We start from the raw sequence: 14,621 nt of genomic DNA, 5'->3' as shown, positions 1-14,621 counted from the left end.
GGAAGTGGTGAAGCTGTTAGAGTTATAACTTATAACATTGATCATCAGAAAACATGAAAATTGAGCAAAGAAAATGAATCTTCGACGAAATCCATAGACAAGGAAAAGGCTCACGGCATTGATGTAAGAGTATGACTCCCACCTGGATCAATGACTCCACCCAGCCAAAAACTCGTTGATGACAAAATCTTGTGAATCCAACTTAAATCACGAAGTTTTCAGACCTTGGAAGTTAATGCTGTAAAAACTGCCATGGAATTGCAGTTCAGAAGTGAAGACAAAAGCATGTTAGGCCACCCAACAAGATTCAAGTCACCCAGAGGCACGAAGCAGATGAATCAAAGGGCAACTCCTAGGGAATTTTTGATGGAATAGCAACCATATTGCAACAGCTTAACCAAAAAGAAGTGCTTGTGATAAGTGGTCTGCCCCTCCAGGTCAAACAATTGCGGTACCTAACATATTCTGGCCAATTGTAATGCTTCTGGAGTTGAAAAGAAGGATTTCAAAAAAGGGCAGAACAATTTATGTGAAATTGTGTTTTTTCCTGTTTTTTCTATCCATATTTCACGAGTTTTTGCCAAATCCGAGTCATATCCTGGCCAAGCCAAACGTGGCTTCTTTAGTTCAAGAACGGCCTCGTTATTTTAAGATTGTATAATTGTGCAAAAAAAATTATGGGTTTCGATTGGTTTGTGAATATGTTCCCTGTACAGTTTGTCAAAAAGCAGTACCTGTCTCCTTTGCTGCTGCTTTAGCTGCCCTCTGAGTTTCTTGAAGGGCACGTCTTTCAGCCTTTGAAGTTCTCTCTTTCAACGCCTTGGATTTCGAATCTTCTCCTCCGGCTGCTCCTTCGACTGAAACTGAATAACCAGAAATCTTCTAAGCCCTCATGACGGCATTTGCATTCACGAACAAGTACAAATAAAAGAAACGATGAATTTAAATTATAAAAAAGCAAAACCTCGTTTTGTGGGGGGTGGCAGGGAGGCCATGGGAGGCAAACTGGCCGCGGCAGAGAAGTGCGGGCGCGTGGCGGCCATGTCAATGGAATCGCTGCTGGGGACGGAGGCGCCAACGGGAGTAAGCTTGTGGGAGGGATTGTCACGACGAGGGTTCAAATCAAAGGGCCCGGTGATGCTGTAGTGGTCGTCGGAGAAATCTTGGGAGTGTATGCTGTAGTAGCCGAGATCGGTGCCGTTCTTGCTGTTGGGAGGTGAGACGACGGGCGACGTTCCCAGGACGGAATCGGAGGGATTGTAGCTCCCCATGGGCATCGACGTCGCAGAGTCGTCGTCGGGGAGGTGGGGATGCCTTCTCACAGAAGGCGACGGTACCCGCAAGGGCACCGCACGAACGCCCCCGGGCGCGTTTTCAGCGTGGCGTGGGGGCGGAATCATCACTGGGGACGGTGAATTGCCCCCCACAGTAGCTGTGACGGTGGCCAACAATGACGATTCTCCTCCTCCTCCCTGTGTTTCGGCGCCCGGTGTTACGAAGCCCACCTGCCTGACCTTGGGGTCAATCACCATTCTCGACGCCCGCCTCGCATCCATCGCAGGATCGAACCCCACCACAACCACCTCGTCCTGGGTTTCTTCTGCTGGGGTTTAATTTTTGCGCAATTCTGTAATCCTGGCGCTCATAATTCAAATGGCCGTCGATTGATTGTAGACTGGCTGGCTGTGGGTAGACGCAAACGTGGGGAGAATATATATGAGGTCATCTGCGAAACAGTTATGTCAAATGCCGGCGGTGTTTGCAGAGGAATTTGTGTTGGGTTTTGCTATGGGATAAGTCTCTGAGGATAGTGATGGAATTCTGAAATTGACGAGACAAATGGAAAGAAAGAAAAGGGTGTTCGATAGTTGAGATGAGTCATGGTCCCGTTTTCTGAGCGAAAAATGTATTTTGTGTTGGGATATAAAGAGGAAATTATATTTAATTTTAATTGGAAATTCATATTTTACTACGAGTGTTTGTACCAGATGTTGCAAAGGAAAAGCCGTAAGGCATAAATTGAAGAAGGCAAATACAACAAAAAAATATTTTTATAAAAAATAAAAATACCTATAATGAATTTGTTATTAGATATTTCTATATATTAGCTCCACTAATTGTTTCCCTTTCTTAATGTAATCTTTCACCACTATGGTCACTATAATATCAAATACAATATGTGTCTTAACCAAAAACCATTATGAAAGTCAAAATACTTATATGTCCCATATCCCATATAAACAACCATAATATACTTTGATCACTCTTGGAGAATTGCAAACCCTTCCAAAATGCAACTTCTAACCACTATTACCATCAAGAAAAAATGGCATTTATTACCTTATAATCCTTAAGGGAATAACTCTATTATTAAGTAAACCATAGTGCAATATGATTTTTAACACAATGAATTCTAAAAATTATGACCCCTAGTACACTCTCATCATAAACACATTGTAACTCCTAAAATGTTACAAGACATAAACTTTAATACCTAACACGTTAACTATAACATTAAAACTATAACCTATATGTACTTAAATTGTCTTAACATAGTGAAGGTAAAGAAGAATCAAGTGTGGCTCTTCAAATTCAATCCCACGAGAAGCAGATATAAAAAATGTTGACTATTATGTAGATGATATTTTCACTATTGACATTGACCCCAAAACCATTTTATGGGAGAAACCTATGGTAATGATGTTGATGGGTACTCATTATTCTCCCATTAAATGGTATAATGGTGGCCTACATTTTGTAAATAATTTAAGGTCTTAATGTTTGTATCTGGAGCCCTTTTCGACTACTATGCTTTCACAACCTTAATTGTATGCATTTAAAATTTTAGAGATTAGTAAGTTCTTTTCTAATTTAACCCTAGATGCAATAACATTAAGGAATATATGCATTTAAAATTTTAGAGATTAGTAAGTTTTTTTCTAATTTAACCCTAGATGCAATAACATTAAGGAACAAATATAAGTATGCCTAGCTGGAGAAAAAGGTAACAACATCTACTAGGGTATGTCACATCTTATTTTTATTCCTTACAAACCACCTAGATCGAGAAAAAGGCTAAGACTAGTTTCCTTTAAAGCACCGTAGCTCAGAAAGGCAGGAATTAAAAGCAAAAGCCTACAAAAGAAAGAAATAAATCTTACAAAAGTAGGACGCCAAAGCCTACGAAAGAAAGAAATAAATCTTACAAACATTATGATGAAGAAGGGAATTCAATACCCATTGAGGAGATGAACAGAAGAACATGACCTCCATTTTTACTAAAATCACCACAAATATTGATAGTTACTCTAAGTACACAATGTCATTAGGATATTAATCCAATAGTAGGGTGTTCAAAAAGTCCCTTTCTCACTAACTTTCTCCCTCTTTTATAGAAATTTTCAATAGTGACACTTGGCACCTCATGCAAAAATAATTATTTTCTTTATTCCAATAATGCCTGCAATAAAAGATTTATTTTACACAAATCAAAACGAAATTTATTCTCTGCTGAATGTAACTAAAACCAGAATAACAGGGCTGTTGAGCACAGAGAATGTCAGACTTGGGAACTTTACAGCTAATTACAGTATTGTTTTGGCGAGAGAAACACAGAGTCAATTACAGCAATGAGAACCAATTCCATCTCACTACAGAGCATGGTGGATATGTGAAGGAGACCCATTAATCGATGCAGTCCTGCATGATCACTCTCAGTGTTATATCTCCATTTCCTTCAATGCAAACAGTGGATTAATAGTCCCATATAAGAGAGACAGGTTCAGATATGCCACAGGGACAACCCTTAACATAAGGCTACATTGAAAAAAATTATAAGCAGCCATTGCAACCCTCCTGAGGATACTAATAAACATGAGTTGCATTTGAGCCCTGAACTTCTACAAAATAAAAAATTCCCAGACTTTTATATCAGAGTTAAATCATTTTTTCTCAATAGGTGATTTTCCAAAGATGGGTGTCAGATAAAAAGCAGTAGCTGCTCTTAAAAACCCTAAGTTGTTCTTTACCAAAGGCTCCCAATCCGAAGTTCTCCCCACAATTGGAAGTATCCCAAACGAAGCAAATAACAATAGCCACAGAGGAGAAAGAAGAACAACCCACTGCCATGAACCCTCCACTCTACCCTGAGGGCTAAGCTGAGCAGCAAACCCAAACACACAACCCCCAGCAATGGACGTCGCAAGAGTTAAAAAGTACAGGTCATCTGTCAAACCAGGCACGTTATTGCATCCCTCTTCCCTAACAATGCATTGCTTGATGGCATCAATTGTATTCAAAAGGGCTGCCTGATAGCCCTCTTCCAATACAAAAAACTGATTCCCATACCTGGACTGCAGCTCACCGAAGAATTGACGAGGAAGCCTGGAACCCACTGTTAATCCTGTGCCGAAATTCAAGATGTTTGGGGAAGAGATGTCCTCTACTATAATCACAATCTTGTCATCAGGGTGCCATAGGTCCCTGAAGGATTTATCTGAAGGAGATGGGGATGGCCCAGACCTTGTAAGGATTCTCATTTTCCACTCTGACTTGTCTTCCAAAGCCTGCAACTCTTGTTCAGAAAGGTGAACAAGAGCATGGATGCCATTGACAGAGTTTGCTTACCCACATCCTTGAGAATGTTGTTTTTGTGTTGCGCATATATCAACTGAGAAATACCCAGGTTTTTGAAGGTGATCTTAAAGGGGTTGAAGTTGTGGGTTATTGAATCGGGTGTACATTGACTGATAGAGTATGAGTGTTTTATGCGATTGAAGGTGGGCTTGTAATTGAAAATGGAGAGGAAAGAGAATGACTTAAAAGAGATATCGCAGCAGGAACTGAGTGGCATTTTAACTGGGGGTGGAGAAAGACTCGGAATGCTCTTGATGGTTGTTTGTTGAGGCTTGAGCTTGAGTTGCCATGAGATACTAGAGATGGGTCTAATCACGAAAGACCGAATGCACCAAAAATATGAGCCACCTGATTCCACTTGTAAGGCCAAGCACACACCAGAATGAACCAGTAGAGTTTTGTAAGATTACTCAAAGATGGACGAATACTTCCTCATAAATCATTTGAATTCATATACATACCAAAATCAACGAGGATTCAAAGTGTTATGTTCATTGAAAATAATCTATGACATCCAACTGAATATTTGATAAACAGGAATATTTTTGGTGGAATTTTACAAAGTGCGATGGTGTTTGAATTTTAATAGAAAAGAGAATTTTTATACACGTTGTTACCCAGGATCAAAACAATTGACATTCTGAAGGGAAAACTATTTTCTTAATGTGATTAGGCTGATAATCAAAATTAAATTCTTCATCTTTTGTTGGGAGAGACGCTTTGTAAATAATGTACTAATTCTCTTTAATGTTAACCACCTCCATAATGTGATTAAGGTAAAATAATCAATTATTTACCAAATTATTAAATTTCTAAACTAATTCTCTTTAATGATAACCACCTCCATAATGTAATTAAGATAAAATAATCAATTATTTACCAGAGCATTACATGTCAATCTTACTGCATTCATCATTTAAACATGTTTAACCCAAAAACTTGATTAAATAAAATATTTTTTGAAAAAGAATGTGCCAACTTATCACAAAAATGTACTCAAGTACCCCATCTAATAGAACCGATCTATCTACCGTTTGGCAACTAACTAGCGTATTGCTTCAAAGAGAGCATTGACATGCATTTTCACATAGCACTTTGTGTGAAGGCACTTAATAGTGCTCAACAAATAGCAGAACCAGCCCAATGTTGCAGAAGTATTGATATTGAAACAGTATGCACAAACCCATCCGATCTATCTACTGTTTGGCAACTAACTGGCCTATAGGTTATAGAGAGCATTGGCATGCCGATACTGTGTGAAGGCACTTATTAGTGCTCAGCGAATAGCAGAACAAGCCCAATGTTACATAAGTATCTATATTGAAACAGTGTGCAGAAACCCATTACACAAAATTTACGACAAGAATGGGAGTTACAAAACAAACCCTACGCTACAAAGACCTGCCATCAAAACACCCCATCCAGAGGACCATTAAAGAATACTTGAACAAAAAATAAAGCGTCTATATGTGACATCAAAAACCAAAACTATTTCGTGAAACTGCATATTCAGGTCATTTTTAAAAACACTAGAAATTCGCAACCTGGGAAAAAACCACCATGAGATAGTAAAACCGTATAGTGCATATTCTGATTGCAATTACAGACGTATTAGAACCAAATTTGCCACTTCGATACAACTCATCGAGAGCAACAGAGATCCAGATCAAAAACCAGACAGAGTTTACAGACTAGCAATTGTCCTAAAAGTACAAAGAAAGGCCGATAGGATTATTAAATTGGAATTGTTGAATTTTTCTAGAAGAGATGTTGGTTCAAGCCTAACGAATGAGCAATTTGAGTTGGCTAAAGGCTTTCTAATTGTTTTTTATTATGGTAAAATTATATTGATAATTCATTGGTTTTACATTCAAAAGCTTGAAGGAATTTGAAGAGCAGGTATATAATTGTTTTGTGGGATTTGATCCCAAAATCATTGATTTGTAAATACATACTCAATGAAATGTTAATTGGTTGAAACCCTGCACAAATGTTTGATATAAGCAAATAAGCTGAAAAGGTTGAAAGGCTTAATTGGTTTGTGGAAAACCTTGTTTTCTTGGACTAGATCATTGTGTAATTACTTTTCTTTAGATGTTTTGTTTATATCTATATTACAAGGAACACATTGAATGTCTTATTTCATTTTAGAGTAAGTTAATTACCCAAAATCAAGAAACCTCTATAGATGGCCAAGCATATACGAAGCTTGCTAGCTTGCTAGTGACCACCATGACCATCCCCTACCAATATATTTCATTGAAAACCATAATTGTATATTACATTTAGAAAGTCAAAACATAATATTAGAAAACATGTTGATATATTGCTATTAAAAAGTTAATTCCGTTAGAAACCATGATATTATCAGATGCCTTCAAGTACTTACAGGCGATTGTTGCCACAAATCATCAATGTCGTCGGTCGTGAGCAGAGCTCCTCCGGGCACGCAAAAGGCAAATGAGGTGAGAATGCAGTTAGGGGTAAGGTGGTTACGGCCATAACTAACCCAAGCTGATGAGAAACCCGGAATAATGATGCATGTGGGAAACAGATGTCAAGCGGAAAGAGGAAAATTTGTGCCCGATGTCAAACAGCAGAATATCCAGATGTCAATCAGAGAATGAAAGTGTAGACGACTATGTTCATTCATAGGAAGGCTTCCATGTGATGGAACCCTGAAGTATGCACGAGTTCAAGGTCGAGGAGTAGAGTGCTGTCAGATGAAGGATGAGAAAAGATCCAGAAATGATAATAGAAGTAAAGGAGAGGAGGTTGTGTTAATCTAGTATATTACTTAATTGGGTGAACTTCCAGCAATTTGTTTGAATGTGCGGGGCTAATGCAAAGCAAGCACTATTCAATTTTGAAATTACCCTTTAAAACAGTGTTGATAAAATTGCCAATTTTTCTCTTGGTGATTTTTCCTTTTTCCCATATTTTTGACAATTTTTGCTGATTTTCTAGACAATTTTTGCTGATTTTTCTAGATTTTGAAAAATCTAAAATATTCTTAACAATTTTTGCTGATTCTTGAAAATCTAAAATATTCTTCCGACCAAAACGAAGAGAGGATTTGGATCCCTAATAAAGACAAGGTGAGAACTTGGGTCCCTATGAAACTCTCCAAACACAAGACAAGTTGAGAATTTGGTTGCCTCGTAAAGCCAAAAAGGTGAGAATTTGGGTCTCATAAAGACAAGGTGAGAATTTAGGCCCTTAGGTCCTTCATAAAAAGAAGGTATTAAATCCTTCAGACCAAAACGAGGTGAGAATCCTCCCAGAACAAAACGAAGTGAGGATTTGGACCCCTCAGAAAGACAACGTGAGAACTTGGGTCCCTACTAAAGACAAGTGAGATCTCAGGTACCTATGTAACTCTCCCAAGTGAAGCTGAGCCCCTCTAGAACACTCCCAAGACAAGGTGAGAACTTGGGTCCCGGAGATCTCGGGTCCCTATGGAACTCTCCCAGGTGAAGCTGAGTCCCTCTAGAAGAACTCGGGTCCCTGATAAGCACAAGCATAGAGTTAGGTTTGAGCTAAGCTCTTAACTTGGAACTCTCCCAGGTGGAGCTGAGTCCCTCTAGAACAATCCCTGATAAGCACACGCATAGAGTTCTGTTTGAGCTAAGCTCTTAACTTGTTTCCAGTTAAAAATACTGCCTTGATTGTTTAGAGTCTTAAACATTCCTGACTCTAAAAAGGCATACGACATGAACAGCATAGCCATAGGTTATGTTTGAGCTGAGCTCTTAACTTGTTTCCAGCTAAAAATATTGCCTTGATTGTTTAGAGTCTTAGACATTCTTGACTCTAAAAAGGCATACGACATGAACAACATAGCCATAGGGGTTAGGGTTATGTTTGAAAAATAACGTCTTGATTGTTTAGACATTCCTGGCCCTAACAAGGCATATGAGATTAACATTTTTGGTGCTATGCAATCAACATGAACAACATAGGTGTAGGGTTAGGGTTGTGTTTGAAAAATATTGTCTTGATTGTTTGGACATCCCTGTCCCTAAAAGGGCATACGAGGAGACGAAAATTTTTGGTGCTGTTGTTTTTTCAATATATAACAACATCAACTTATGTTATTTTATAGTGTCGGACTAAAACTCAGATGTAAGTAAAAGAATGATCCCAATCCTCCGCGCAGGAAGACAACACGTATATAGTGTGGATGAATCACAACTCTTCTGAATTTTATGTCTGTAAAGGACACATAATAAGATCATATAATCTTTATATAGCATATAGAGGCCAACTGAAGAATATCCCATCACATATGTGCTACTTTCTATTGTTCAAGTAAATATCAATGCCCAAATTGTGAACAGTTGCCGAACATCAATCTGACCCTAGATGTTAAATGTATTGCAGAGTTTTTCTAAGCAAATGCAAAGGCTAGTAAAAAGACAACTACTATTTTCAAAGAATGGTACGTGCAGATTTATAAGAGGAGGAAAAATAAGAATGGTACATACAAATTTATAAGAGGAAAAATAGAAAAGTTGCCAAGCATATAACCTCTTCCCTAATAGTTAACAAACGCCATGAAGCAAAACATGTATGACAGGATTCATCTTTTCAGGCATTGAAATACCAGAGGCCAAGAAAAAAGAGAGCATGAGATAGTATAGAAATTAGATAAATTAAGCATAGCCAAAAAATTCTACATGTACAGAGACAAGTGCAGAATGCACCTGAAACAAGTCAAAAATGTAATTAAGATTGTTAAAAATCACCAACCCAATGGAAACAGACCTAAACGTTGTAGCCAAAACTTTGAATGCCGACTAACCGATTATACAAGGAAGAATCTTCAAAGACAGGAATTGCCTGCTTACTGAAAGATGGTGAAATGCACTGAGATGCATGGATCTATTCTGGAATTTAATTTTGTTTCGGGCATTGCAAAGAAGCCCTAAGATACATGACTGAGTTTCATAAACAAACAATAGTGTTCTGGAAATACAATATGAGGTATTGGATTTCAAACTACATATTATAGATCTGATCAAACAAAAACACGTACCTACAACAAGAAACAAAATATGCTCTAACTTCAACATCATGTAGACCTGTTAGGAAATAATCTAGTTCGGAATAGAATATAAAGGTTTACAAAGAATGGCTACAAGAATTTCCGAATATTCACAACAGTCATGCGTCCTAGAGGTCCCTTGCAAAGAGAGAATCGTCAAAGGAAATCAATAAAATACAATACGCATCCTTTCATATATCTATCTTAGAAACTTAACCACTAGATTGGCCACCAGAAAAAGACCCTCTCAGCAAATTGGAAGCTGATGTGCCCAATTTTGTCTTGATTAAGTGACCTTTGCTTCCGCATAGCACATGAGTTGATTCTCTAATGACTTTGTCATCCCCAAGCTGAAGAGACCTGCTCTGATCATCCTCTCCTGCTGTCTGTGAACCACCATCAACAACAACGATTAGAGAGGCTCTTTTTTTTTCTGAACCTGACAGACACTTTTGGATGTTACTACTTTACACCTTTTCACCTTTAATTTTAGAAGGCTAGGGCAGCCGTTGGCAATCGTCACAAGACCTTCATCAGATATTGGGCAATTTTTAATGCATAGCTTCTTCAATGCTATGAACTTACCTGAAATACAAGACATCTCCTTGTCCCCAACACTATCACTGTTGCAGAGTGCCATTCTTTCCAGCACATGGCAATTGGAAGCCAAGGCACTCAAACTCTCAACCGAAATAGCAATGCTCATCAAGACAAGTTCTTGCATCTGATGACATTTGTTTGCAATGGACAATAACCCTTCCTCGCCAATTCTTTTGGACTTGCCACTATCAAGGTGCACCTTTCTCAGTTTCCTACATCCATTTGCAACTGCATAAATACCTCGATCAGGACAATCAGACACCCTGCTCATATAAAATACTTCCAGCTTTGAGCACTTTGAAACAACCATCAAACCTCTATCACCTAAATGCATGTTTTCAATTTGCAATTCCGTCAGTTGTTGCAAGTTTCTAGTGCTGATTTCCAACAACTGATCCCAAGACCCTGAATTCCGTGATAAAATGAGCGTCCTTAGACACTTGGATCCCGATAATAGTGGGGCAAATAGCTGCCCGTTATAAAGATCTTTAAGGCACAATCTCTGTAGCTTACCTTGCCCTGGCCCTATTCTTTCTGTTTGAACATCTAATCTTCTAAGTCTTTTAGCTGTAAGATCTTCCAGTTCGTTGCAATTCTTAAGTATTGAGTTCAAACCCTTCGCTCCAAATCCACATGACCCGCATGAAAATTTCTTAATAGGACCACATACAAGTGAGAAGGACTCTAGACCCTCATCAGTAATCTCGATGCATCCCTTCAGTTTGATCTTCTTGAGATGAGTGAAACTCTTTCCAATTAAAGAAAGTGCCTTGTTGTCAATACTGGGAAATTTTCTGGAGCATTTCAGAGCCAGAATAGTCACATGTTCAAATCTAGTGATCAGGGCTGGAAGCAAGGAGGAAAGCTCAGTTCGAGCAAGGAGAACTAGGCATTGCCTGCTTTTTGATTCAATGTGGTGCCATCTACTGCAGACTAGGGAGCAAGCATTTCGATCTTCGTTTGTGAGCTTCTGGAAAATTGAGGCCAAGCATTCATCCGATAAATATACAATGAGATCCCGCTCTGGATACACACCAAACTGTTCGACCTCGTTATTCTCCAAAAAAAGGCCCATTGGTGGAGGAGCTAAAGAAGAGCTGGATTGACCCATCAGACCTAAGAACTCAATCAGAAAATATTCAATTAGCTTAAGAATAAGTTTATGGGTTAAAAAACAGAAGGAAACAAACAAATTTGATATGAAATTGCGCTTGACCAATTCTTAACTGCCTAACAAAGGGAAAGCTGGATATTTTTGGCAAAAACCTAAATTCTGAGACTTGAGGTAACAGTTCCGAACAGTCCAACAAATGAAAACCAAGAATTTTTATATGGTGAATCTTGAGGAGAAGCCCGTGCAAACTCTAACATCGAGAGAGATTGAGGTGTTGGAGATTTGTTAAGAACCCAAAAGAATCAAGCAGCGACTTCATATCTGGGCATCTTAGGTGCAGGTATTGCAGCGAGGACAAATGAGAGAATTCCTTTGGTAAAGTTTTGAGATGAATCAAATCTGACATACAAGTGTTGGGACTCATAAATGTCATATTTTCATCCACCTTTTTCTTCACTATTTCTTACATTTCATCATCCCATTAACCTTTTATCATATCATCTTCATACATACATTTGGGTTTCACCTTCTTATTTTCCATTTGATTCATTTTGTATTACAAGTGAATTTATGATTAATTATTAGAAAATATACATATTTTTATATATATCTCAAGAATATGTGATTTTTGTGATGTGTAGGAAATATGTGAAGAATTAATTCCAAGAGACTTATCCATATCTCCTCCACCATATTAAGGAGATAATTATGCAAACCTATTCCCAAGGAGAAAAGCATGGAGGATTTGGTTGGCATATCTTATCCAATTCCTAAGGAGAAAAGCATGGAGGATTTGGTTGGCATATCTTATCCAATTCCTAAGGAGAAGATCATGGAGGATTTGGTTGGCATATCTTATCCAAGATATGTGAGAGATTTATGGAGGATTAAAAGGGATCATATTTTGTAATAATGGGAAAGTAGTTAAAAATGCTTGAGAGATTTGTGGGATCATATTTTGTAATAATGGGAAAGTAGATTAGTGGATGATCATTATGAGTTGTTACTCATCCCATTGTATAAATAGGAGTACAATCTCCTCCATTTGTAATCTAGAAGTTTTTGTCATCTTGGAATTTTGGAATAAAGGATCATACTTCAATTTTGCTTCTACATCTGAGTCTCCATTGAAGTTGTGTGCTTGTGGAGTTATGGAGGGCCCCCATGGCCTCACTTGCATGCTTATTTGTTTATAATTTACTTTATGTTTTTGTTTGATTTCAGCTTTCAAGTTTTCTTAAATGTTCTAATATTGGAAGGATCTTATTTGAAGGTGTTCTTGTAAGAGAACCGTAAGATCTCAGACAATTATTAGATCTAGGTTTATTTCATTTCAGCTTTTAATTTCTTATTAGATGTTCTAATGTTGGAAGAGATCTTGTAGAATATGTTCTTGTAAGAGAATCATAGATCTCAGACAATTGTTAGATCTAAGTTTGATTAGTCATTGAAAGAGATCTTAATGAATATGTTCCTGTAAGGGGACTTTAAGATCTTGGACAAATTAGGAATCTTTCTAGATCTATATATTTTAGATAAGCACTTCTAAGTTTACCTTCCCGGGTTGACATTAAATTAAACTCTAATTTGCATCCACATTTTAGACCACACAACAAGTCACCACAATCTTTTCGATGTACTTCATCCGTCGAATGGACTTTGGGAACATTGAATGAGGAGCATAAACATGTAGCTCCCGCAACTCCATAGGTGCCTGCCACGCAATATTCATCTTTCAACAGTAAGAAAAATACAGAGATGATAGCCTTTATCTACAAAACCCTTCAAATGCATTCGAGAGCTTGTGCTAGTATAGCAATTGCAACAACAATCTACCATAAATTAGGGCGGCAAAGTAAAAAAAGAGAATAAATAGAAAATTGTCTTTAGCCCTAACCTGAGATTCTGCTTGCCACCGTTTTTTCAATTTGGTTCATACCACTTCTAAAACCCTTATATTCTTCATCGGAATCCAGGGAGGCAGGCAAGAGAAGGGACAGTTGTTCCAGCGACCTCGTTATTCTCCAGAAAAAGGCCCATTGGTGGAGGAGCTAAAGAAGAGCTGGATTGACCCATCAGACCTAAGAACTCAATCAGAAAATATTCAATTAGCTTAAGAATAAGTTTATGGGTTAAAAAACAGAAGGAAACAAACAAATTTGATCTGAAATTGCGCTTGACCAATTCTTAACAGCCTAACAAAGGGAAAGCTGGATATTTTCGGCAAAAACCTAAATTCTGAGACTTGAGGTAACAGTTCCTAACAGTCCAACAAATGAAAACCAAGAATTTTTATATGGTGAATCTCAAGGAGAATCCCGTGCAAACTCCGGTAGTGAAAGAGATTGAGGTGCTAGAGATTTGTTAAGAACCCAAAAGAATCAAGCAGCGACTTCATATTTGGGCATCTTACGGTAGCCACGAGAGCCACCGCCTCCACCACTGCCCCCGTTTCCTCTGGACTGGGCTGGATTAACGGTGATGCTCCTCCCGTCAAGCATCTTGCCATTCATTGCGTCGATGGCGTCCCTCATCGATTGCTCATCATTGAAGGTCACGAAGCCGAATCCACGGGATCTACCGGTTTCCCGATCACTTATAATCTGCAGAAAACAAATCCAGAGACAAACCCTCAGAAAAGAACTTTATTCGTCAAACCCAAAACCCCGAAGCAAACCCTAGTTTTGAGAAACCCTCAGAAAATGATTAAATCTGTGAAAATTCAAAACCCCAAAAGCAAACCCTAATAAAACCTATCAAATTCAAACCCCAAAAATAATAAACCCTAATTATGACAAAATGGACATGACCATGAGAATTCGAGAGATTAATACACAAATAATGGCTTTACCTTGGATTCCACGACTTTGCCATAGGGGCTGAAAGTCTCCTGTAGGCTTCTGTCATCAGTAGACCATGCAAGACCTCCAACGAAGCATCAGAACTCAACATCTGCTGAAGCCATCTTCTCAGACTGAAGTTTAAGAAAACTTGACAGAACAAGAGAGAGCAAGAAACCACTAACACAGGACCAGATCCAGGACCAGAACCGAAAACGAATAGAACCAATACGAACCAGGGACAGACCGCCCCATAAACAAGTGAGAAAGTAGGTTTTGGGCTATACAGGAATGGCGCACGCTAATATGGGCCTTAGATTTGGAGTGAGGCATCACAACTGTGTGTTCATCCCAAACCTAATCGAGAAGAATGAAAGAACATCGA

The 14,621-nt window shown here is 38.4% G+C and overlaps 2 protein-coding genes and 2 pseudogenes across 4 annotated transcripts in view; all 4 read right to left on the bottom strand.

The window, feature by feature from the left end:
* Positions 1 to 1,895, bottom strand: part of LOC149174858 (NagB/RpiA/CoA transferase-like superfamily protein) — a 132,425-nt gene extending 130,530 nt beyond the window's left edge. The window contains exons 1-2 of one of the 2 annotated variants that reach the window (XM_089419439.1): positions 965 to 1,895; positions 735 to 857 (exon numbers count right to left, since the gene is read on the bottom strand). In XM_089419439.1, the coding sequence (XP_089275565.1) occupies positions 735 to 857; positions 965 to 1,556 (715 nt within the window). In that variant the 5' untranslated portion in view covers positions 1,557 to 1,895. Of the gene's footprint in view, positions 1 to 734; positions 864 to 964 lie in introns of both variants that reach the window. The other variant, XM_089419438.1, reaches the window with a different exon arrangement.
* A 2,046-nt stretch (positions 1,896 to 3,941) lies between these two features.
* Positions 3,942 to 4,538, bottom strand: LOC149174857 (uncharacterized). Its single transcript, XM_089420992.1, has one exon. The coding sequence runs from the start codon at positions 4,536 to 4,538 to the stop codon at positions 3,942 to 3,944; it is 597 nt and encodes a 198-aa protein (XP_089277118.1).
* A 5,356-nt stretch (positions 4,539 to 9,894) lies between these two features.
* On the bottom strand, positions 9,895 to 11,393 carry LOC149174856 (putative F-box/LRR-repeat protein 8 pseudogene; annotated as a pseudogene).
* A 2,384-nt stretch (positions 11,394 to 13,777) lies between these two features.
* LOC149174855 (glycine-rich RNA-binding protein GRP1A pseudogene) lies at positions 13,778 to 14,510 on the bottom strand (annotated as a pseudogene). The gene is made up of 2 exons (XR_016258312.1): positions 14,248 to 14,510; positions 13,778 to 13,999 (listed from the first exon to the last, which is right to left on the bottom strand). The product of XR_016258312.1 is annotated as a glycine-rich RNA-binding protein GRP1A pseudogene (transcript).
* Positions 14,511 to 14,621: the final 111 nt, after the last annotated feature.

This window comes from Pinus tabuliformis, chromosome 4_1, assembly GCF_031772625.1.
Source record: "Pinus tabuliformis cultivar Carrire ecotype Pingquan chromosome 4_1, CPIR1, whole genome shotgun sequence".
Classification (NCBI taxonomy): domain Eukaryota; kingdom Viridiplantae; phylum Streptophyta; class Pinopsida; order Pinales; family Pinaceae; genus Pinus; species Pinus tabuliformis.
Note: the sequence above shows the minus strand (reverse complement) of the source record. Positions and strands in the feature narration are given on the sequence as shown.